Source organism: Pogoniulus pusillus, chromosome 3 (assembly GCF_015220805.1).
Source record: "Pogoniulus pusillus isolate bPogPus1 chromosome 3, bPogPus1.pri, whole genome shotgun sequence".
Lineage (NCBI taxonomy): Eukaryota > Metazoa > Chordata > Aves > Piciformes > Lybiidae > Pogoniulus > Pogoniulus pusillus.
The window spans coordinates 48,057,557-48,082,833 of NC_087266.1; the positions used below are offsets into that span (position 1 = coordinate 48,057,557).

The following is a 25,277-nucleotide window of genomic DNA, read 5'->3' on the forward strand; positions in this document are numbered from 1 at the left end:
GTGTGTAAGAGGCAATTTCAGCACGTTTTTTGTGCAATTCCAGCAAATGATGGCACAGGTCAGCACTGGCTTTGACCTTCCATGGGGCACTTGGTTCAAGATGTTCATCATAGCCCATTAAGCCTGCTGTATTTTGCATTTTCTAGGGTAAGGTGAAATATTCTTCTGCAAAACTAAGTGCATATACACATCTTGACTCTTTTACAGGAAGAGTGTTTAAAGAAAGCACAATTAAATGTCACACAGTGAACCTATTCTGTGCATTGCAGTCTTAGACAAGGCTGTTTCTAACTATCAAACATTTTTATGCCTTTTAGAGACAGAGATTAAAATAGGCTTTAACATAATTGGAAGCAATGATCTAATACTGTCAGCTTAAAGGCAGCATTACTGCTGCTATAAAAAAGGTAAGAATGCATTTAAACGCTGAACAGAACAGGTTTGTTCACTCCTGCTCAGGTTAAAGTACTACTTTGTTTAAAAAGACATTAGTCTTTTTAAACACAGACACTATTTTATGTCCTTTTTTTTTGTTGTTGTTGTTGTAAAGTCACCAATGACATTAAAAAGAAGTCACCAAGTCCGTTAAAAATGCTCCAATAATGAAACAATTTGGGAAGATAAAGCTTTGCCTGCACCACAGTTTAATAAGAATCAAACAAATAGATTTTTTTTTCATGTACTTTATATTTATAGATTCAAACACATACACACCAGTGTGTGGACACTTACAAAAATATAAAGCCCCCTCACAATTTCCTTTAATGATTCTTTAAACATAGTGTAAGAACACTTTACTGAACATTTATGTACCAGACATTATAGGAAAGCACTATAGTAAGAAAGCTTTGTCTGAAACAAATTGCTATCTGTATTAAGGGCAGTACAACTGTCAGTAACAACACAAGATGTGAGACATGTCTACTGTTCGACTGCATAGTCAACACCCCACTTCAGTGTGTTGGTTCCAAGCAGAAAAAACAGGGTAAGAAACTAATATAAACTAAGTGCAAAAAAACCCCCATAGTTGTTCATAACTCATTTTCAACCTGAATGAGAACAATGAAAGCAAGATGTTCTGCAACCAGCTAGTATCAAGTTTAAACTAGGGATTTCTTTCCCACCTTCTGTAAGGAGGAATTCAAGCAACTGTTCAGGTCTAAATCAATGAAAAAGTACAGGTGTGTATACAGTCTTAGTCTGAAGTTTCAGTTTCATATGAAGGCCTCCACAGACTAACTAGCTATACCTGATGTATAATACAACGATTCCACACAAGACATTACCTTCACAAACTGAAACCAATTCTTAAATGTTTTAGAGACTGGACAAGTCTCCAGTCAGGGCCCTGAAATCTTTTAACACTGAGAAAAACATCACTGCTCACTGCCTTTACTGCTAACATGCAAAACCAGAAATGCATCAAGTGTGAAATAACCTCATGTTGCTGCAAGGGATTGACCTGCCTTGATATTGAACAGAATGTAACATATATGCACTTTGTGAGCAGCAAGCACTCCCAAAGCATTGTTAGCCTCATAAATCTAGGCATCTAAAACTGGTCATAAATCGCTTCCTGGAATTCTTTTACTTCTTTTCATTAACAGGAAGGGGAGTCTTAAGTAACTAGGTTAGATTTTTGTGTCCAGAAATTATCAGAAGAAATCTATGCTAAAGATGGAAAACATCTAGCTTTGGCCAAATCCAGATCCCCAACAGAAGCTACTGTGCTAGGAAAAGGATCTGGAAAGTGAAGGTATGCAGACCCCCAGGAAGCAAGCTCCTTGAGAAACTCCAGATCTCCAGATGCAGGAATCCCATAGAAGTATGAGCGTGGTGGTGGAGAAACCCATTCACAATGAGGGAAGAGACACGCAGGCAGTTTTCTTCAGTTTAATATGAGCTGGTGTTACAAACTGCTAAAACCAGACAACTTCACATTATTACACCTGATGCACCATGAAACAGGTTTATGTTACAGTAGAAGATTCAATATTATAAAACTTGCAGAGAAGTCTTTATGGTTTACCCCTTTTATTCACATCCAAACCAAATAATTACCTGTGCACAAACCAGAGTATTTCCTTCCACATTCTACAGCCGCTCTCAAACCAACCAGTTCTAAATATCAATACCAACCCTGGTAGTGGGAAATCAACTAGAAAGTGCCACCATGATCATCTGCTCAAGACACACACACTTCCTGCTGGATAGCTGGTTGTGGAATTTTATTGTCCTCTGTCTTTTCCTGCCCAGGAACTTGGCACACAGTCTTTCGCTTGAATAATCGTAGGCTCAACCGTAACAAGTCGCTATCCATTGCTGCAGAATTTGTGTAAGTCTGTTTCGTTGCACCCTGTTGAAATGAAAAATGCAAAATAAAAAGGGAAAGAGCAGAAAAGAGTAGCTTTTAATGGGCAAGCTGAGAAATTAACCTCAAGTACTCTCAGTAATTAGAGGTTTTATCATACATATTCACACTAGCAAGGACTCTGAGAATTAATGTTTTTTCTATCAGCATTCAAGACTGTAAAACTTACTGCACTGCAAAAAATGGCTAAAATATTTTTTCTTTCCATTTTAACTTGGAAGAGCAGAATCTTAATCATTCTTACAAAAGTACATGGGATCTCAAGCAGGCAAATGACTCAACTGTCTTTGAAACTGCATTTTAACCAATTAGTTTTATTCCGTGTTCTCTAAATCTAGAAAATATACCACCTTCAGAATTTAAGACCCTTAAACAAGAAACAGCATCTACCTCTAATTCCAGTTGTAAATTAATCTCTCATCCTAAGTAACAAATACAATCTCATTAAACAGAGCCACAGAACTGCTGGTTGGAAGAGACCTTTGAGATGACCAAGTCCAATGGCTCACAATCCCTCCACTACTGCTAAGCTACTATCATTAAACCATGACCCTAAGCAGCACATCTACAGGTCTTTTTACTAACTCCAGGGATGGTGATTCCACCACTTTCCTGAGCAGCCCATTCCAATGCATGATAACCCCTTCTGTGAAGAAGTTGTTCCTAATACCCAACCTCAACCTCCTCCTCTGGCACAACCTGAGGATGCTTCCTTTTGTCCTGCCACCTGTCGCATGTGAAAAGAGACTGACCACCACCTCGCTCCAACTTCCTTTGAGGTAGCTGTAGACAGAGAAGTTCTACACAGAGAGAGTGATTGGCATTGGAATGGGCTGCCCAGGGAGGTGGTGGAGGCACCATCCCTGGAGGTGTTCAAGAAAAGCCTGGATGAGGCACTTGGTGCCATGGTCTAGTTGACTGGATAGGGCTGGGTGCTAGGTTGGACTGGATGAGCTTGGAGGTCTCTTCCAGCCTGGTTGATTCTATGATTCTATGAAGAGGGGAGCCTCAATCTCTGCCCTAAACAATCCCAGTTCGCTCAGCCATTTCTCCTCAGACTTGTGTTCAAAGTCCTTCGCCAGATCAGTTGCTGTTCTCTGAACATGCTCCAGACCACAACATCCCAAACTGAACACAGCATTTGGGTGTGGCCTCACCAGTAGTGAGTAGAGTGGAACAGTGTCATCCCTAGACCTGCTGGCCACACGATCCCCCATACGAGCCAAGATGTCACACCTGAGCACACTGATACCTGTTCTCCATTATTTAAAGGACTAGGTCTACTTCAGAGCACGCACCACAACAATGATCTCCCCAGAAAAGCATAACCCCTGTGTCCATATTTCGACCAAGCACTGCAAACAAGCCACTTGCCTTCTCATTCTTCATCAGCTGCTTTCGAATTGCAGAATCCCTTCGAAAGCACAGCGCCTTGCAGCAAGGCCCCAGGTTACTGAGCAGACCTGCTCTCTCTTCTTTCCGTAGAAGAGCAGCCATGTTCAAGGCCCCCAGCTCATGTTCAAAAAGGTTTTCTGCATCTAGAAAGAATTGATATTTGCAGAGATCAACATATACATTTGGTATCTTTGAACAGCAATAGACAGTAATCTGAAATCCCTTGCTTCAGCACCGCAAAGCAATATTGAGACAGCAATCACCAAGAGGCCTAAAAAGTCAAGTGACAGCTCTGGAAGAGAAGAGAGGGTATTATTTATGGTCAGACCATTGTTTTCCTTTCACAGCCTGTAAGCTAGTTCTTCTCACCAAAACATTCTACCCTGCTTCCAACTAGCACACATGCATGACAAAATGTGTTTACTATTAACATTAACCAAAAAGTGGTCTAAGTTTTACTTCTCTGCAAGACATCAGATGACTGTACCAGTGTCAACTCAAGGTTAGTAGAGCTATGTACAAGTGAAATACTACTGCGTAGATTAATTCTTTTTTCCATGGTGAATGTAACTGTAAAATAAATAAATGCTAATGAACTACCTCCAACTACCAGCTCAGGCAATGCCCTTCTTAATAGTGCTCAACGTGACAGGATTGGTCCTTTAATACATTTATAAGAAGAAACAGTGGGCAGCTACAATATTGTAACCACCTTAACAAAAGATGGAGTCTTGTTCTGTGACATGTGTTTCTGTGAAACACAGGTGTAGACAAAAGGGTGTGTGTGGCTGGGCCACAGGTGATTTATAACCCTTTTACAATAAAAAGGAAGATTATAATATAATTTTAAGAAAAAAAAAGGTAAGGTATGTAGCTAAGTCAAATCCTGCTACCTCTATAAAGTAAACCACGGGGTACATAGCACAGAATCTAACACCTCACTGAAGACATCACCTAACTTGGGAAAAGGAGAGCTGCTAAAAGTAAAGACTGCTACATCAGTATGATATCATGCACAAAGAACAGGACAAAGATTTTAAACAAGGGGAAATGAAATACATTACTCCAAATCAAGGGCAGGTTGAAAAGTCATCAAACCACCTCAGTGGACAATTGACGACAACTGACGAGGCACAAAAAGGCCACTTCAGAGGTAAAACTGACAGCTTGCAGAGTCTGCTGAGGTGCCAGATGCTTAGCATATCTGACAAGTAAGCATGTCCATATCCTTAGAGGAAACAGCTGTATATAATAGAGGGCAAGTCAGCTGTAAATCTCAATTCCATCACATACTACAGATTTCTGTTCCAAATAAAACCCCAAAACCAACCAACTAAAAAACAATCCCTGAAATGAGCTACAATATTCCTTTTTTCTGCAGTTCAGAAGCATTACCGGAAACTTTTCATCCACAATATAAACTACAAAGAGAACATCTAACTCAGGAATAAACCAGGGAAACAAATGAGATCACTGTGAAGAAGTCCAAAGTGAAAACATGTTTTCACTACAGTTCACACTGAGTATCTGGCTTAAATATGTTCACTTTTCAGGGCACCCCATTTGTGCCTTTATCTAGAACTTACTCGCTGTGGCTGCGCAATCACCGTGCAAGAAACCTGCACCTAGCAGATTACAGAGGAAACGCATCCACTTGAAAGACTACTGGCAGTTCCACATGTAGCAACTTTGGTGTTTGAGAGAATGCACACACCAAAGTGAAATCAGAGAAGCACTTCAATTTCCTGTCCTCTCAAAGCAAAGTCCTGCTGAATCTCAGCACACTTAAGAGAGCCCAGACGCAGTGCTGGAGAGCATCCTATTATCACCGTGCGCTGCTGGGGTTATTTTGAGTACCGTTTTAAGTAGCCAGGTGAAGTGATTCTGCCCTGCAGTCCCCATTGCAAGGACTCCCTGGTAAGAGGTATTGAGGCATACAGCAAAATTAAAGCTTACATGAAGAGAGACTGTTGATATCACACAATTTACAAAACTTAGGAAGACTCAATAGTGTATAAATTACACAGGTTATGTGAATTTGCAAGTGTAAGAGCTGAGATTTATTTTAGCTAATACTGCATAGAAAGAGCAGCAAATATTGCAGTGAGGCATTTACAATACTTACTAACATCAAGTACACACCTCAAATTATATTACCTATGATGCATTACAAATGTTTGCATTTAATTTGGCTTTTTAAAAAGGCAGAAGCAGTAGCAAGAGCCCATGATTAATAGCTATACAATTTAAATGGCTCATGCAAGCAGTGGCTGGAGATTAACAGAGCTGAGAGAAGCAAGTTTGGATGTTTTTCCCCTCTCCACTTATCTGAGACTGCAAGTTTAACAAGACAACTGCATAAAGAATAATATTGCAGAGGATTTAAAAATATTGTTTCAAATTAAGAACTAGAATTTACAGACAAACATCTGCTATTCCCTAAAATCAGGGGCTAACGAGAAACTATTATTTACAAGCCATAATTTTCTCACATTTAGATTCTGCAATAATTTGCATAGATATATTGTAGAGAACAAATATTTCCAAGTCCTAAAAAACCCAATTCTAGCATGTAAGTTGTTCCAAGCATTTCAACTGGCTTCTGGGGCATCAAAGAGAAAAAAAATCAGTATTCTCTGTCATGCAAAAGTCCTGCTTACACTGCAGAACTGTAGTAAACAGCACTGGTAGAGTTCATGCCCATCTCATATATCACACATGTCTCAGGCACAGACTTTGTCCAAATGCCAGACCTCTGTATTATTTAATTTCCCACTTCTAGCACAGCCATGATAGACCAATTTCACTTAGCTCCTTCAGTCTGACCCCGAAACTCCTATCTATGCATTATGTAGAGGATTCTTAAAAGCAAAATCAGAGGCCCTTCAGGGGAAATGAGAAACATTCTTTTTTTCTCACAATGTTATTGCTAATTCAACACAGAAGATATTCTGCACTCAAAAAAAAATGCTGACACATTTAAGGCTAGGAATGCACAAACAGTCTCACAAAAAGAACACTCCACTAGGATGAGGAATTTTGTTTAAGCTATTACTCAAGACCTCCTCATCACTGCTGGATTAAAACACTAATTTCATTGACATGCAGCTCTATTACATTCCTGTCACCTTCGTATAACACTCATTATACACTTTCTATGGTCTTGAAACCTAAAATAATGAAATAATGCACATTCCATAAGGAATTTCACAAAAGACAGTGTAATCCTTGTAGGAACAATTACCTTTAGGCTTTTCTAAAACTCTCTGGCAAGTCTCTTTAATTTTGGTGAAGAGTTCTGGTCCTGCCAACCGCTTGGAAATGCCAACTCTCAACATAACAGCACCTGGTGTGAATTTTAGGAGTGCAGCTCCAGGTTCCCGTGGTTCTTTTGGCTGCTTTGGCATAAGACTGGACCAATCTACATCTATTACATCCACAGGATCTGCAAAGCGATTCACAGAGAGGAAGTTACCATATCATTGTCATCCCATACCATGACTGACTCACTTCACATGCTATGTACATCCCTGTCTCCTAAAAATCAGTATCTATCAGGTGACTATTGTTCAGCACAAAGCCAGATTCGTGGACACTTTGGGTAAGAACATCAATCAGATTGGTGGAAAAAAGGCTTTTAAAAAATCCCAAACCTCCTAATCCTCTGCTTCATTTTCATTGCAACCCCTCTGAGAAAGGCAGCTTGGACCCTGCTCAGCCAGCAGATTTGGACACATCACACATTCACAAAAGCCACAGTACAACTAAATGTATTTTGACAGTTCCAAATTAAATGCTTGAAACTCTGGCATTTCCACTCTGGATGTTGGAATTTTTTGTTTTCAAAGGGAATACATACTATTTATGGAAAAAACACACAACTGTGTTTGCCTAGTGTGCCTATTACAGAAAATATCAACACTGATCATACAGCCCAGATGACCCAGCTGAACTTGATGATGAGTAGAACAGTCCATGCTTCCCAGGGCATTTATGAAGCATTCAGGTACAGATAAAAACATTTGTTCATAAAAATACCAGTTCCAAAAAATGATCAAAACCAAATGGGATTAAGGAAAACAAGTTAACAACCCAAAAAAGCTTACTCTTCTAACTATATAAAACAAGACAAATGTGACTTCACAATACAGCTCCCAGTACTCTTTACTTACCTCTGCACTTCTCAAACTTAGCTATTACAGAACAAGAAACACTGAAGAGCAAACAAACTGCATTCTTAAATCAGAAATATCATCAACATCACAACAGCACTACAGGCAAACTGATCAAACCTTGAATGCAAATAATGATAAAGGAGTTTTGTTATACTTTTACCAGGCATCTTCTCATCCTCCTGTTGATCTTCACGTTTTTCAGCATCACCTGCCAGAATTTCATCCAGTTCATCATCACTGATTGGCTCATATTCTCCAGCACCAGAGCCCAGTGATTGTACATCATCGATCTTTGCTTCATCTTCTCCTCCTATAGAGACAGATACGTACTGCAGCTTTAAAGCAATCAGTCTTGTTTCCTAAACATACTTTAAGCAGCTTGAAAACAAAGAAGTTCAGCAAATGAAATGGTTAATTTTCACGGACAAGTATATTCAATCTGAAAACAGGCACTGACACATGGAAACAGAGATACTATTTCTTTCCTAAACAGTGCTTCAGTTTGCATTTCACACCTCTTGGTCATTTTTCCAGGGGCAGTATTGGTTATACTGCACACAGAAAGCCATATCCAGAAGAAACATAAGTATATTAGCTGTTGTGTAGCTAATAAATCTTAAGTTAGCAGAATAAGGTCTTTCAGCTGGTTTTGTACATGAACCCAAACTCAGGGTTCAGTGTAAAGAAGTAACAAAATTCCAAAATACAGAAAGGTGCAAGATATCCTTAAAGAAGCAATTATTCAGTTTTAGAGTCTGCAGAAGCCACACTAAGAGCTCTTAGAAAACCATATCAAAGTTATTCAGGTGTTCTTACACTTTATCCATCTGGACACTATATGCACATACAAATATGTGTGCTGTATGTGTAAATATGTTCCTTAAAACTTGCAACACATGGCACTCTAAGGTTGCATCTTGCAGTTCATGAAAGGACTATATGAAGGTCTTCTCTCACCTCTGAAACTATTAAGATCTCATTCAAGCATTCAGAAATCCTACTGCTCAAAACTCATACTCTCTTAGGGCTCTCCAGCATGATACTTGGAATAAGTTTTGCCATGCAAACTAGACAGAATTTAGAAGGGTTCTCCCCTATGGGCTATTATCTCCAGCTCCTTGAGCCAAAAGGGAAACTGTCTTGTCAACTAACCTAAAAGTCAGCATGGAAAAGGCAAAGGAAAAACATGCTAGCAGAGTGTAAACTGACCACTTAAACCTCCTGGTAGTACTTCAGAGGAAGATTAACGATCTCAGGCATTATTTAATACCACTCCAATACAAACACAGTAAGGTTCAAGGTACTACAATAATTTAATGACTGTACCATCTCAGTGTTAGACCACTCTACAGTAATTTGTTCAAGTAAATATCAGATACCTCCTCCTTTTCACCAGATTTGGAAACTTTATCTAGTCTTATAAACAAGTTTTTTTCCTTATTAGAAGGAAAGTAGAGAAATCTGTACCAGATTTAATTTTGTGTCCTATAATTTAAAATATTAAACACCTGTATGGATCTGTCTTTTGCCTCCATTCTGATCTTCCAGATCAGCTCAGAGCCAGGCTCTTCTTGGTGATGCCTAAAGACTGACTAGGGAAGTTGAGGCACAGGAAGTTTCATGTAAACATAGGGAGGAATTTTTTCACCGTGAGGGTGACAGAACAATAGAACAGGTTGCCCAGGGGAGCTGTGGAGGCTCCCTCTCTGGAGTTATCCAAGACCTGTCTGGATGCATTCCTGTGTGATCTTGCTCTGACAGGGAGGTTGGACTGGATGATCTTTCGAGGCTCCTTCCAGCCCCTAACCTTCTGTAATTCTGTGATACCAGATACACTGGCTTACCATAACTATGTGCTTGGAGAGCACAAATCAACCATTAAACAAAATTACTGTATGAAGCAATCAAAAATAATAATCCACAGTCCTCAATAGATGATTAAACTTTCTCCATTTTGAATTTCAACACAAAGTTTGATAATTTCTAGATTAGAATCTTATTACTCCCTTCCTTGCATTTTTACATAAATTACTTTTATATTAAGAAAGATATAGAGATGTATGAATTCTGAATTAAAACCATGACATGCAAGGTAAACAGGAGTAATGAAAGATAATCAAGTACACTAAAAAATCATACACATGCTATATATTATTTCATAAAATGGAATGCCATCTATTCTACTCCTAAATAGACCACAACTTCCTACATATGGTAATTTCCAGAGAATTTAGAACAAAGCTTTTGAGAAAAACACACAAAAAAATACACATTAAAACACAAAAAGTCTGCTGAAAGGTTAAATCTAAGAACACATTTAACATTCAGAGCCTATTCAGTTATAAGTGCCTTCTTGGAAAGATGTAAGGTACCTAGGAATAGCCTTTCACAAACTCTTTTCTGAAGTGAAAATGTTGTACTCTCAGACCTATTGCACCTTGCTTTCATCTACCTTAAAAATCACTGAACTCTGTCCACTACAGCAAGACAGAGTTCCATGCTCAAACTCCTGGCAAGCACTTCCACTCCACTGATAATCTCCCTAAATGGAATTTTCTCAATTGCATAAGCCAATCCTCATAACCACTTTGCAAGTAATCAGGTAGAAGATATAAGTAATAAATATTCCTCATCATGCTCTCCAGACATTTGATTTAATTGCTCAAATTTACAAGGAACACTACACATAATTCTTACTAAGAATGCAAATAGGATGAGACAATGCCTTGTTATCTTACATGAAACTACAAAAGCTTAATTAGTTTCTCTTTCTGCTACTGAACACTGTGGATGTCAGGCCTTACTATCCCAAACAGCCAAAAATTCCAAATCTTACCATTTCTTTTTTCCTCTCAACAATCCTCTCCTGTAATCATCAAGAAAACCCCAATTTACTGAACCTAACTGTAACATAACATCACTTCCTCTAGATTCAGACTCTTGCTTCTTTTACATTGTTAGAAGTCCTTCCCAAACTCCCCATCTATGCAAAGCTCCAACCATTTCATCCATGTGAGATGTCAAGAGAGTTTGTCAGGTTTTGCCCCATAGGAACTTTATTTATTAATCCTAAGTATATTTTCCCTATTACTATTAGGGCAAGTAAACTGACACTGCATTTAATAAGATTGCCTAAGGAATATAAGCTTTGGACTATTGTGGCAAGCCATATGTATGTTTCACCTAACAAATGAGACAATCATTTCTGTGGTAATTGGGCTCTGTAAGAAAAAAGCCCCAAAGAACAGTTCCAAGTAAACACTAACTTCTCCCCCTTTCACATTACTTGTCACTTGCAAATGAAGAAATAGATCTTACAATGACATTACAAGGTAAGCAAACGCTGTTGTTATTCTTTAGCAAACTGTCTATCCAGAAAAGGCACAGTTTGGTGAAATGATGCCTTGGATCATTTATGCTTCTTTAGAAATTAACAAGTAATGCTACATGATTAACACTAACGAAGATGCTCATCAGATTTCACTCTTACTGTGTCTGCTTCCACAGTAGAGAAATTGAAGCCTATAAGCCTTTCAGTAGAAAACTGTTTTAATATAGCTGAGTTCAGTATTATGATAAAAGAGAAAGAATGAAGTATTTGTCGGTCCAGATTCTGGCCCAGAATATCTCACCTTCTAAACTCTCTACCTTTTCAGCCTCATTTCCATCTTCAAAACCTTGTAACGGTCCTACATCTTTGTCTGTCCTTTCCTTCTCTGAAGCTGCTGAATCCCGACAAGCACCATCAAATTCCTTTTCGTGATCCCTGTCCAGTTTCGTTTCACTGTGTTTTGTTGATTCTTTCTGAGAGGAAATGTCAAGAGTTCTCTCTCTCTCTCTCTCTCTTTCTCTTTCAGCAGGATCAGGTAATTGTCTGTTTCTCTCTCTGTCCAGCTCTCGTCTTTTCTCTCTCTCCCTCTCTCGTTCTCGGAGTCTCTCTCGTTCCCTGCTCCTTGGCCAGTCTTTGTCAACATCTCGGTCCCAGTCTCTCTGTCTTCCCTCTCTCCTGTCTCTCTCTCGTTCTCGATCATGTTCATGTCGATCTCGCTCTTGAAGCCTTTCCCTGCTATCAAAGGACCCAGATCTTGAATGGACCTGACGATCAGATTCAGGAGAACTTCTTCTTGAACTGTGGCTTCTTGAATCTTGACGATCTGCATAAAACATTTTAAACATATGCATGACTACAACACATAAATGTAAAACCTTTTTACTACACCAAAGCATTTTAAAGATCCAGGTGTGAAAATGTACTTCTCAAAACCATCATCTTCAAACTGATAATGACTTCACATTGCCTACAGATTCAACCTCACTGAAAAACAAAGAATTTCTTCCACTCCCCCCCCAGAAAAAAAGATGTTCAGTGGCTACTTTCTACTAAGACAGAAGCCAACTTGAAGATACATAATTTTAATTCAGAAAAATAAAAAATGGAATCACCTCAAAGTTTTCAAAACATGTCTTCTAACAGCTAGGAATGGCTTGGCTAGCAAATGATAAATTCAGGCATGTAGCCATGAGAAGAACAGAGAGCCCAAGTGTTTTACAAGGATAGTATTTTCCTAGGTGCTGTTTAGATGGAGAAACATCTTATGCCTTCTTTTCCCCTCTCAAACCAGGAACTACACAAAGTAAGTCAGTTGTGACTATTTTGAATTGCAAAGTTTATTTCTAGAAGTACACCTAGCAGGATTCACCTCACTGAAAAGTTTATTTCTAGAAGTACACCTAGCAGGATTCACCTCACTGAAAAGTTTATTTCTAGAAGTACACCTAGCAGGATTCACCTCACTGAAAAGTTTATTTCTAGAAGTACATCTAGCAGAATTCACCTCACTGAAAAGTTTATTTCTAGAAGTACACCTAGCAGGATTCACCCCACTGAAAAGTTTATTTCTAGAAGTACACCTAGCAGGATTCACCTCACTGAAAAGTTTATTTCTAGAAGTACACCTAGCAGGATTCACCTCACTGAAAACAGCCCCTGAGATAAGACATCTCTCTCCCAAACAGACATTTTCATTTTGCACAGATTTCAGAAGATTGGTATCGAAATCAGTGTTCAGTATGTCATGGGGACCTACAAGAAAGCTGGCAAGGGACTTTTTAGGGTGTTGAGTAGTGTTAGGACTGGGGAAATGAAGCAAAACTAGAAGTGGGTAGATTCAGATTGAGTGTTAGAAAAAAGTTCTTCACCACAAGGGTGGCGAGACACTGGAAGAAGTTGCCCAGGAAGGCAGTAAAAGCTCCATCCTCAAAAGTTTTTAAGGCCAGGACGGATGGAACTCCGAGCATCCTGATCTGGTGTGAGACTTCCTCAGTGTTCTCTTAGCACAGACATTTTCTCTTTCTAGAAGTCTTTTTTTTTTTGTTCTCCAAATTGTTTTATTCTTAAGACAGCGTGAACTGAACCTGACTGTATGTTTTGGTGTAAACAACGTGGTAATCCTGTCTGCTGAAGATCAGCTCTCCAAATATGATAACTACCTGCAGGATTCTTAACTCACGCTGTTTTTACAGTGGGTGGCAGGAAACTCCTGCCTTTCTTTTCACATCAATTACAAATGAAAAGTGCATAGCCAGGTGAGAATGGCTTCAGATTCCTATCTTTGCATTCTTATAGAAAATCATAGGTCAGTCTCATTAACATGTATCTTACTACCTGAAGAGGTGCTGCGACTTGGTTCCCCTCTTTTCAGCTGATCGATCCTGGACTTTCTTTCCCCAGTGATTTCCAAGCTTTTCTTCTCTCTCTCCCTGTCCCTATCTCTGTCTCTTGAGCTACTGTGCAGGATCCTCTTCCGCCCAGTCTGGTCATCTCCACTGCGATGAGCTGACTCGTTGGAAGGGGATCTAAGCCTGCTTGAAGCATGGCTCCGATTGCTACCAAGGCTGCTGCTGCGCTTCTGATCCAGAGGTTTACGGTGTGGTCCATCTTCTATAGTAACATGAGGGGTTTCCACTTTTTCTCCCCTTGTCCTGTGACTTTTCCTACGGGAATCCTCAGTGGTTCTTTCTGGAACAACAGTGTCACTGCGTTCAGGAACATCTTCATCTGACCAGTCACTAAATGTTGTATCTTCTCTTTTTTGGGGGACTTCCACCACAGATTTCTCGGGAGGCGCTTCCACTAATTCTTCTTTTGTCACAGGAGGGGTTCTTGGACCCTTCTTCTTCTTATGATGCGGAACAATTTCTTCATCAGAAACTTCAGAATCACCCCTCGATCTCTTCCGCTTTTTCTCTACGCTCTTCTTCTTCTGCCCCTTCTTGGGTGAGAAGACCTGACTTTCCTCAGTGGTCGGCTCATTGGCATACCTTTCCACCCCACTGTCATCATCTTTCTTCTTCTTTGTGGCCTTTTTCTGTACCTTAGACTTCTTCTTGCTGTCATCGTGCATTCTATCAGAAGCATCTCTTTCTTCAGAGGGACGGTGTCCAAGACTTTCCTGAGCCCTAGATCGTGAACTTTCTGAAGCATCTGTTTGGTCTCTTTGCTTATCTGCTGAAGAAATCCTCTCTTTGAACTCTGCTTCCTCATAACGTCGGGAGCTCTCCTTTCTGTCTGACTTTCGGTCGTCTTCTTTCCAGCGACTCTGTCGCTCTTCTGCAGCATGAGAGGGGCTCAGTGACCGAGATTCCTGCGGCCGCACAACTTGGCTCAGAAGTCTGTGCTTATCATCTGCAAAATGGGAAAAAGGATATACTTGTGTTGTTTAGGAAGCAGAACATGTGAGCATCTTATGCAGGCCAAAAAGCATCAATTAAAATACATAATCCATTATCTCAGTTACAGTTCTTAAGCTTTATTCCTGTTTTGTAACTGCTGCAGCACCTTAAACAACAGATGTGGAAGTCACTATCACCTGACAGCTATAATACACTGTGACAAAATTAAGATAAAAGGCAAATAAGATGATGAAAAACAGGCTTGTTCAAAAATAAGGGGAGGACACCTAAAAACTTTCCCCGTGTTTTCCCTATTTAATACTGCCAGTTATGTTCCTTAGACAGAGGATCCACCTACAGAGATAATCCATTCCTACTTACTCTTATCTTCTCCACTGTTGTAAGCGTCGCTATCAGGAGAGTGCTCGCGGCGACGCTTGGGTGACTGACGAGGACTGGGACTGCTTTCATTTCTGTGACGCTTCCTGCAAAAGAAATAGGTGTAGTCAAACTCCTTCAACCTTCTTTACAGAAAACATTTAGTGACTGAGTTCATCACCAATACAATCCCTAAAGTTTAAGCACCTTGTATAGAAGACAACGTATCAAAGAATGTCAGAAAGTTGTTACTCCAAAACTGCCAGTGTGATCAGTTTTCTGACCACACTCTAAGATACCTTAAACTCAAACATTTAAGACAACCTTTTTAGCAAAACTGTATGAAAGACCATCAAGAGAAACTTTTCCCTGTGACAATGACCTTTGTAGTGAGCTGACCTCAGGTGGCATCTAAGCCCTCACTTATATATGATTGCTTACTTCTCCCCATATAAGATGATTTACAGGAATTCACAGTTCTCTCAGAGAAAGGATACCAATTATTTCCAAGAAAGCAGCCATTCAGAGCAGTGTTGGTTTACTTATTGACTGAATGAGAATTTTATTGAACAAAATGAAAAAAAGAAAGAAAACTCAGTGCTATACATTGAAAGGAAGCACTGCACATTTACTGAAGGGGGACTACAGGAAGGCTGAGGAGGGACTATTTACAAGGTCTTGTAATGACAGGATGAGGAGTAATGGGTTTAAACTGGCAGAGGGGAGATTCAATCTAAATGTTAGGAAGAAGTTCTTTACAGTGAAGGTGGTGAGACACTGGAACAGGTTGCCCAGGGAGACTATGTAGGCTCCATTCCTGGAGGTGTACAAAGCCAGGCTGGATGAGGCCTTGAGCGACCTGTTCTAGTGGGAAGTGTCCCTGCCTATGGTGGAGGCTTGGAACTAGATGATCTTTGATGTCGCTTCCCATGACTCTACTCAGAATATTGTTCACACCTTCACTGGCAGTGTTCTGGTACCGAAAATTTAGTAGTGCAATGAGTTAAGTCATGAACACTGATCTAGTGAGCTTTCTAGGCTTCTAAATATGCCACTGTCTGCTATTATGTTTCAAATAATGTCTGCGTTATTAAAGGCAAGGACATGGTATAATTTTCCCTTCTAAGTATATTACGTCTTGAGTAGTTCCATGACTCTGCACTAATAAAGAATTGAATTAACTTCATCAGCATAGCACTGATTTTGGAGCCACCAGTATGTGCCACACAGATGCAGGGAAGACCTGGCTCCAGACCAGGCTTCTTCATAAAGGGTATCCTCCTTCTTATCATAGAATTGCAGAATGGTCCAGGCCAGAAGGGAGCTCCAGAGGTCATCTAGTCCAGTCCCCCTGCAGTCAGCAGGGACATCCCACAGACCCCATCACCCAGGGCCCCATCAAGCGTCACCTTGAATGTCTCCAGGGAAAGGGTCCTCTGCTTACTAACTGACTGAAATCAGCAATAATAGATTGCCTCTTTTTTTGTCCCACTTTTCTCAAACACACTCACTTGGATTTTCTCTCCTCATGGACATCTCTTGAGCTTCTTTCTTCTCGGATGTCTTCCCTCTTATCCCTGCGGTCTTCCCTGCCTTTATCTTTGTCATCCCAGTCTCTCTGGCGGTCTCTTTCCTTATCCCTGTCTCGGCCCCTCTCTCTTTCTCGTTCTCGTTCCCGATCTCTCTCTCGCTCTCGCTCCCTTTCTCGCTCCTCCCGCTCTCGTTCTCGCTCCTTCTCCCTCTCCCTCTCCCTCTCTCGTTCTCTTTCTCTGTCATGGTCCCTGTCTCGGTCGCGATCCCGGTCCCTGTCTTTGTCCCGCTCTCTCTCCCTCTCCCGTTCCCGAGCACGATCTCGTTCCAGCTCTCTTTCCTTTTCCCTTTCTCTTTCACGGTCTCTTTCCCTTTCCCTCTCTCGGTCTCTCTCCCTTTCTCTTTCTCTCTCTCGGGCCCGTTCATCTCTCCTATCATCAGACCGATCTACCCTTCGCTCTTCTCTTCTTTCGTCCCTCTCGAGGTCATCACTTCGTCCCTGGTGTCGTACTGGTGAGCTTGCTCTCTGATCTGTGAAGAGGAGCAGGTTTGATTACCAAGTGCTGAAGGGACACACACACTACTTCCACTACAATAATAAATAACCAGGAGCTTTTGCTTTTATAATTTAGATATGGGCTGCAATTAAACCGAAAACATCTCCCTAAAGAAACTCGGGACATTCTCTTTGTGGATGAATAAAAACAAAGCAGCACTAAGCCTCAAAGTTCTTTCAATACTTAGGGAGCAGGCTTTCCTTATTTTAACAGATGTTAGGACAAGCATTTTATTTACTATCAGATCTTTCTGAATGGCTTCAAAACGTAATTATGCACCTCACAGCCTAGCTGTTACTATTACATTACTCAATGATTCACAAGCGCAAGAAGCCCTAAATGACACATTCACATGCAGTGTTGAGATTTCTGTAAGAAAATTTCACTTCCCTAACCTGTTAGAGAGTCACAGGCTCTACAAGAACTCGAAGTACTTAAAATACATAGTAAAAGCTGCCCAGGAAGGTTGTGGATACCTCTTCCTTGGAGGTGTTCAAGGTCAGGCTGGATGAGGCCTTGAGCAACCTCCTGTAGTGGAAGATGTCCCTTCTCATGGCAGAGGAGTTGCAACTACATGCATTTTAAGGTCCTTTCCAATCCAAACAATTTTATCCATCTACGAATCCCTACACAGAAATACACCACCGAGGGAGAGGCAATGATGCGATAGGGGAAGCAGAACTGCTGGAAGGTTTCACATGTACTCAGTAGTGCCTTACAGTGTAGAGTCTCACAGTTGTAGAAGTTGAGTTTTTCACTGTTCAGCCAGTGACTTCTTCAGGGAGAAAACTAATCTTAGGTAGAAAATCACTGATTTAGAAGAACAGTGAAACCTGATTTATCTAATGGTATTTACTCTCCACAGACTTAGCTGCATTTTGTCAATTATACTCCAGATATATTTTTGATAATTTCAAAACAATTTCTATGCTGCTGCTGTTTTTTGTAGTATTTGAATTGATAAAACAGAATTTCCACAGTATATATTAAAAGCACTATACAGGAAAGCAAAAAATAGGGTTGGTATTTCTTGGTCCACTACTCTGTGGCTAGGGACTGCACTTTGCTGCAAATTGAGACAATGTTCATGAGGAGTGAGTAGGCAGAGTCTTAACAGGACCAAATCAATAAAACATGAATTTCCATCAGTTTAATCAATTTTTTGTCTCTGAGTGAATTAACAATGACTTAATGCTCCCCTGCCACCAGGTAAAATTAAAAGCACACGAGTGACATTTCTGCCATGGATGTAACACTTCTTTTTTAAAGGGTAAATCATCAATTCATGACCAGCAGAGTCTTTTAGTGGTGCCTCTAACATTGTTTAACTGTGCATATTAAGTACTAGGTTTTATACAGAAGTTCTTTAACTCCTATTTGCTATATCAGTTTAGTCACAAAACATCCACAGGAAAGTCTCCCATGAGTCTAAGACACCTCCATTATTTTGATAAATGCCCAGAACAAGCACTTCTAATGTGACTTTATTTTTTGAAGTGCTGTTTCCCCAGTTGTTTGGATCACCTACATGTTTGCCTGAGCGGAATAACGACAGCTCACAAGCTCACACTTTAAAGAAAAGATTCCTTAGATATTACAGAACTAAATACCAGCCAAAATCTATCTTGATATTTCTCTGAATTACAAGAAGAGGTCTAATTATGGAAACTATGTCTTGAATTCATCTCTGAGGAGGATTTACTACTACAAAAAGTGATTTCATTTTTTAAGTCAAAAAAACCCAACAAATCTCAGCTCCATTCAAGCTCTTTATGTTTTCCTCCTGCAAAATAAAACACCATCCATTCAAAGTAACTTCAATTCTGGAGATTTATTTTCTTGCAGTGACACATTTTAACTTCTAATGATTTTTGAGAGACTTTTTTGTTTATTGTAGTTCAGGTTTCTTTTCAATTATTAATAAATCCAGGATTTACTGATGGTGGGGAGGCAGAAGAGATGAAAGCTAGCCTGCAAAAGGTAACCCCCAGACAAAGGCTGCAAGATTCTTCAGCTGACAAGAAAGAAGGATGTCTAGATAGAAGAGGGAGAATCTAAAGCAAAATCCTTCCCAAGAACAAGCAGCAGATACACTTTAAATGTGCCACAAAGCATCTTTTGAAGTAGGATATAAACTATTCCTTTGAAAAACTCAACTTAAACAATAGCTGGAGTGTTATCTGTCACTTTTTTTTCCTCTCTTGAGTTTTGGTTTGGAAAACACTGAAATTGTGTATCTATTTTTCACAGTTCCTTCTTTCATTTCCATACTATTTTCATTTCCCAGACTCTTCCTCTTCTCTTATTTGCTATACCATACAAATAACTTTCAGAGTGAAAGATGGAACTAACTTCCTTAGAGGAAACACAGTACACGTAGAGGTGCAGGAAAGCGGTATCTTGCATACTAGGGCTAAAAGAACAGCCTTGTCTACTCCTTCCATCATCACTGTATACCAACACTTTTTAGCCAGTTATTGTTGACCACAGCAAAGTATACATCACTATTAAATTCCTTAGGCCACCTTCAAAACACACTCGAGTAATTTACAGTGGAAAGCTACAATTCTTCTACGCCAACAGAATCAGTAATGAAATGCAATCGTGACCCTAAGCTTCAATGTGTATGTACATGAAGCAGAAGAGGTGACAGGAGGAAAACGTGTTTTACAGTGAAGTTTTACAAGGAAATCTCTTGAAGTTTAGCTTGTTTGAAGACTGGATGAATAAAAGCAGAAGGTGTCAAATCTATCCACAGAGAGGGAATCCACAGAATTCATGCTGCCAATGACATATCTTACTACATCTAGAACAGTCCTGGCGTCAGTGCATGGGGAGTCACATGAGTTATTTACAGATTAGTCATGTGAGGATGGAATAAAGAAGAAAAAGGAGACAGGAACATATGGATTCACACATGAACATTTTTCACACAGATATATAGTCAAATACCTCTTTCTCTGTTGTCACGCCTGTCCCGATCACTGTGTCTTCTTTCAAAAGAGGAATCCCTTGCTTGTTCTCGACTGTCATAGCGATCCCGATCAGGGTAGCTACTCCTTGACTCCCAGCTGTCGTGGTAGTTTCCACTGCTGTGACTATCAACCTGGGATCCTCTGGTTCCCCGACTTCCTAATAGAGATGTATCAATACAAAAAATGAGCTTCCACATGCAGGGAGATCCACTGATACTTTACATCAGCTAAGGTAGTAACTTTTAATAAACTTGAATTAACTGTTCATGGAAACAGAATTTGCAGTGTCAAACTCTACTTAATCAACAACTCAAATTTTACATGTTTTAATTGTAAAGTTATTTTCAAACTGAAATCTCTAGGCTTTCTCAATCACCTTCCACTGGTCAGAGCATGAGTTCTCCTGACTAGAAATACAACAGTTCAAAAGCCACTTCACAGCTGCTCTGAGCAGCAGGTGAGCTTTTAGACAGCATAGCAGGAATAAGCAGAGAAAGTAGAGGTGATTTTTCCTGTAAAATTTGTATGGCATTTCCCCAGTGAAAAGTCACAACATGTCTGAAGAAAGCCAAATTTTCTTTACTACAGATGATTAAAAAGCTGTTAAGTGAAGCTGTTCCAGAAAGTGCATCAGACTTTCACATCAGCAAAAAAAGTAGAAGCACATCAGCATTCCAGAAAGTGCATCAGACTTTCACCTTTTCAAAGAAGGTAGAAATGCCAATGGGTTTGGTTGGTCAATCAAGAAGGAACAGGATGGTGTCATGGTGGGGAGAGGTAAATGGGTGTGAAAGACAGTTTTCAAGCAGCTAAGACCTGCAGCTGGTTTCAAAAGAACCTGCTTTGAGATATGCTGCCTCCTAAAACATGCTCCACTATACATCAGCCTCTTATTTGTGTTTGTAGACCATGGGAAAACCTAGAGCTGCAGAGACATTACACAGAGTGCTACAAGGGTTACAGTTTAGTTTTAGATGGAATGGCAGAATACTGATGTTATGCCATCCTAATGAATAGAGAATACAGAAATGTTACACATTTAAACAACTATTCTAATTAAATTGCAGTAGAACTGAACCGTTTTAAAAGCATGAATTATTTGACAGCACTCCCACATCAAATAATAAACAAGATAGTATGAATTTCTCAATGATTAGTAATACCCTTGTCAGATAATTCTGGACCTCTGCCTCGACTTCTGCCAGTTCTATCACTTCTGCTTTCATTTCTGGAGTCACTTCTGGAGTCATTCCTTGTTTCAGCACGAGAGCTCTCTTCTCTGCCATGGGATCTTCCATAGCTGCGGGAGTCGTCCTGATATTGGTCATCCTTTTTATGGGCATCACGACTCTCCCTGTCTCTGTAGTCATGGGAATCTCGTGTGGAGCGCGAGTCTCTCTGATCACGACTATCTTTTGTGTCCCTGCTATAATCCCTTGTATCTCTGGAGTCTCGAGTGTCTCTGGATTCCCTTGGCTCCCTCCGATCTCTGTTGTCTCTTGTCTCTCGACGATCTCTTCCATCACGAGACTCTCTGTCATCTCTATGATCTCTGGAGGTACTCTGCTCCTGGTCATAATCACGATCATCTCTTGATTCTCTTTCTTTTTCCCTTTTCCCTCTGGTTTCTGTAAAATGGTTAAAAGAATATCTAGCTTAATCAGAGCAAACAAAAATGTAGTACACAAACCACATGAAAATAATAAAATAATAAAAATTAATATGTGAGTAAGAGAAGATTATGTTGGGTATCCACCAACACTTCCAGTAAGCTTTAAAGATTCTTTTGTGAACTGGAATCTGTTATTTACAAGTATTTATCTGTTCAAAAGATAAGTGAGCCTAATACATGTCAAAGGTAGGATCGGTTTCCCTCCAATGACAGATTCCATTTTTTCTCTCCAGGCATATGTATTTTCAGGAAAGCTGTACTACACTTAGACTATTTACTTCTAAGATCTCAGTGCCCTGTCAAAGTCTTTACTATAGTTTAAAAAAATTATTAAGTTCCTATCACTGCTACAGACAGTTTAAATAAAGCTGACATACGTATTCTTTACAATCTGTCTCAAGAGAAACAGCATGCCTGCTCATCACAAATTGCTAAACTAGCTTTGCAGATTTCCAGAGGGAAAGGCTGCTTCTCTACACACACCTCACTTCATGTCAATTAACCAACAGAGCAATCAGCCAGGACAGGATTTGGGCATGTCACAGAGAAGAACAGTAGTTCTTACAAGTACCACGCTATCATTCAGCGGATCCACTAGTATATGAAGATTACCTATCTGCTGCTTCTCTACACACACCTCACTTAATGTCAATTAACCAACAGAGCAATCAGCCAGGACAGCATTTGGGCATGTCACAGAGAAGAATAGTAGTTCTTACAAGTACCACGCTATCATTCAGCGGATCCACTAGTATACGAAGGTTACCTATCTATTGACATGACCACCACACAAGAATTGCACCTCGAGAGATGCCTACGGGATCTTTACAGTCAGCTCAACCTACATAATGGGTTTGCATCTGTTAAGTCTTGAGAAGAGAAGGCTGAGAGTGGATCTTCTTGTCTGTAAAAATCTGAGGGGTGGATGTCAAGTTGAAGGGGCCACTCTCTTTCAGTGGTGCACAGCAACATGACACTTGTGCTGTAGCGCAAGAGGTTCCACCTCAATCTGAGGAGAAAACTTCTTCAATGTAAGGACAACAGCACTGGAAAAGGCTGCCCAGAGAGGCTGCAGAGTCTCCTCCTCTGGAGACATTCAAAACCTACCTGGATGTGTTCCTGTGCAGTCTGTCCTTTGGCAGCAGAGCTGGACTAGGTGATCTCTGGAGGTCCCTTCCAACCCTTAACATTCTATGATTCTGTTATAAATAGGCAGTCCTATCAGGAATAAACCATTGCACAGTCCCTGAAAACAGCACCATCAGCGCAGGAACAACACCACAGTATTTTCTTCACCCCCCAGCCACTGGGATAGGTAGACACAATGTCACAATTCAAACCTGAAGTTGCAAACGTAGCAATTACTCTGAAACTATATTTTTATTCATACCATCTCGCCTGTCGTGGCGCCTATCGTGAGACTGTGAAGTCCGATCACGATCATGTCTGCCCTTTTCTCTTCCAGGAGATCTGTGTCTTGAAGGGCTTCGCTTCCTCTGAGGAGAGGACGAAGAGTGTGGGGGATATGGAGAAGATGAAGATCGCCTCGCAGGTGGGGAAGCTGTCCTTTGATAGGATGGAGAAGGAGTTCTTTTGCGGTGTGGGGAAGGAGAATGTCTTTGAACAGAGGAGCCTGACTGTGAAGACGAGGAGTGATGCCTGGAGGATATAGGAGAACGATGCTGACCTGATGGGGAAGCAGACCTGCAACGTAAAGTTACAACAGGCACGCACGTAATAACTTGATTTGAAAGGTTCTTAGCACGTTCTACAAGTAAGTGATTAAAATAGTTTTTGCATTCTCTATCCCTTGTGTGCTGGAAATAAATGCTGTTCCTACAAAATAGCAAACTTGTCCTTCCTCAAGGGTACCAAGGATATCATTTCAAAGTATGCTTATCTTTACATGGTTATAGTTCATTTAATATCCAAGAACAAGTTGCGCAATCAAAATTATACTGCAGACCTAACAGTGTGGTTTCCTGGGGGGAGAAAGAGACAAGTTAGACAGTCCCACCAATAGTTTTCTTCAATATAAAGTGGGTTTTGGGGTTCATGTGTTACCCAGGGGGAATTCTTCTTCTTTCTAACAGTATTCAATTTCTGTAGAAAGCATAGCACCTCCTTGTGCACTTCTAATTTCTTTCTTTTATTAAAAGAATTCATCTTTAAACAATTTAGGCCTGGATCCTGAAAACCCATATGTGTATTTGCTTGAAGTTAAACAAAATGTTTACATGTATAGGGAAAACTCTTACCTAGTCGAAGAAGGAAAAGGATACCATGTGTCTCTCATCTTTGAAATTCCATCACTTAAATCAAGATCACTTACATAACATTAAATGATTTTCTTCATAATACACTATCCTATGCACAGTCTAACATGGACTGTAAGCCTTTGAGCTCAGAAGTGGTTTTTTTACCCTTGTCAGCATCAAAGCAACTTGCAAGTACCTTTTCTTGTGAAATCTGCACTGGCCTTAACTACCAACTCCTTTCCACTTAACTCCACAGACCTCAAAGAGCAAGGGCCATATAAAACATACATGGACAATACACCCTCAAAAATGCCAGTTAATTTTAAGTAATTTAGTTCCCACTTTTCAATGCCCATATACAATGCAAAGGACTTCAAATAAACATGCAGACTGTCAGATAATTCTGGACCTCTGCCTCGACTTCTGCAAGTTCTACCACTTCTGCTTACATTTCTGGAGTCTGCCCAGGGAGGTGGTGGATTCACCATCCCTGGAGGTGTTCAAGAAAAGCCTCGATGAGGCACTTGGTGCCATGGTCTAGTTGACTGGCTAGGGCTGGATGCTAGGTTGGACTGGATGATCTTGGAGGTCTCTTCCAACCTGGCTGATTCTATATAGATGAAGCTCTCTGTTTCAAGTGACTGATTCACCATATGCAGTATAACCTCCCTGCAGAATTTTGCAGCAGCTCATCAACTAGTAAAGATACATAGGTGACAGAGCTTTTACTGAATAGCTTGCAAACACCACAAGAAATTGTTCTCAGTAAGACAGCTGACATCACTTGGGCTCTGAAGAGAATGAGCTCTGGAATAATGCAGGTAAGCACATCTCACAACCTATCATGACACTATCCAAGAGACAAATGGACAGTTGCCCAGCTATTGCTACGCAGTAGTGGATCTCCTGGCTAAGGCTTCTTAAAGATCCAGCCTCTGCAGGTAAAAAGAATCTCCTCACATCAAGAACAGAGAGCAATGATTCAGTGTCTAAAGAGCAGAGCCTTGGGAAAGGAATGTAGGGTGAAATCACTGGTAATGCGAGGCAGAAACTCAAGTCTGTGAGTCCTTTCCAAGTAGAGGACAACATGGCAGAAATCTGCTAACATCACCATGTCACCCTTCCTTCTGTCTGTGTCAGTGATTTGAGAAAGCTGCCTTTGGGGCCCATGGAGTAGTAGGCTGATTATCACATGACTAATCTTAGAAAAAGGTGGATTTACAGCCAGATTGCATTAGAGAACCAGATGTATTCACTGAAAGACACATCTTGACTGTTGAGAAACTTCAGACTT

General features: G+C 40.3%; 1 protein-coding gene across 4 annotated transcripts in view; it reads right to left on the reverse strand.

Annotated features, from left to right (window-relative positions):
- Window positions 1–1,879: 1,879 nt before the first annotated feature.
- ZC3H13 (zinc finger CCCH-type containing 13) overlaps window positions 1,880–25,277 on the reverse strand; it is a 49,129-nt gene continuing 25,731 nt past the window's right edge. For 2 of the 4 annotated variants that reach the window (XM_064175225.1, XM_064175219.1), the window contains exons 10-20: window positions 23,116–23,429; window positions 21,217–21,681; window positions 20,031–20,210; window positions 16,503–17,052; window positions 14,995–15,098; window positions 13,607–14,626; window positions 11,574–12,095; window positions 8,096–8,251; window positions 7,011–7,211; window positions 3,746–3,909; window positions 1,880–2,356 (exon numbers count right to left, since the gene is read on the reverse strand). In XM_064175225.1, the coding sequence (XP_064031295.1) occupies window positions 2,186–2,356; window positions 3,746–3,909; window positions 7,011–7,211; window positions 8,096–8,251; window positions 11,574–12,095; window positions 13,607–14,626; window positions 14,995–15,098; window positions 16,503–17,052; window positions 20,031–20,210; window positions 21,217–21,681; window positions 23,116–23,429 (3,847 nt within the window). In that variant the 3' untranslated portion in view covers window positions 1,880–2,185. The remainder of the gene's footprint in view (window positions 2,357–3,745; window positions 3,910–7,010; window positions 7,212–8,095; window positions 8,252–11,573; window positions 12,096–13,606; window positions 14,627–14,994; window positions 15,099–16,502; window positions 17,053–20,030; window positions 20,211–21,216; window positions 21,682–23,115; window positions 23,430–25,277) is intronic. The other 2 variants (XM_064175234.1, XM_064175226.1) reach the window with 2 other exon arrangements.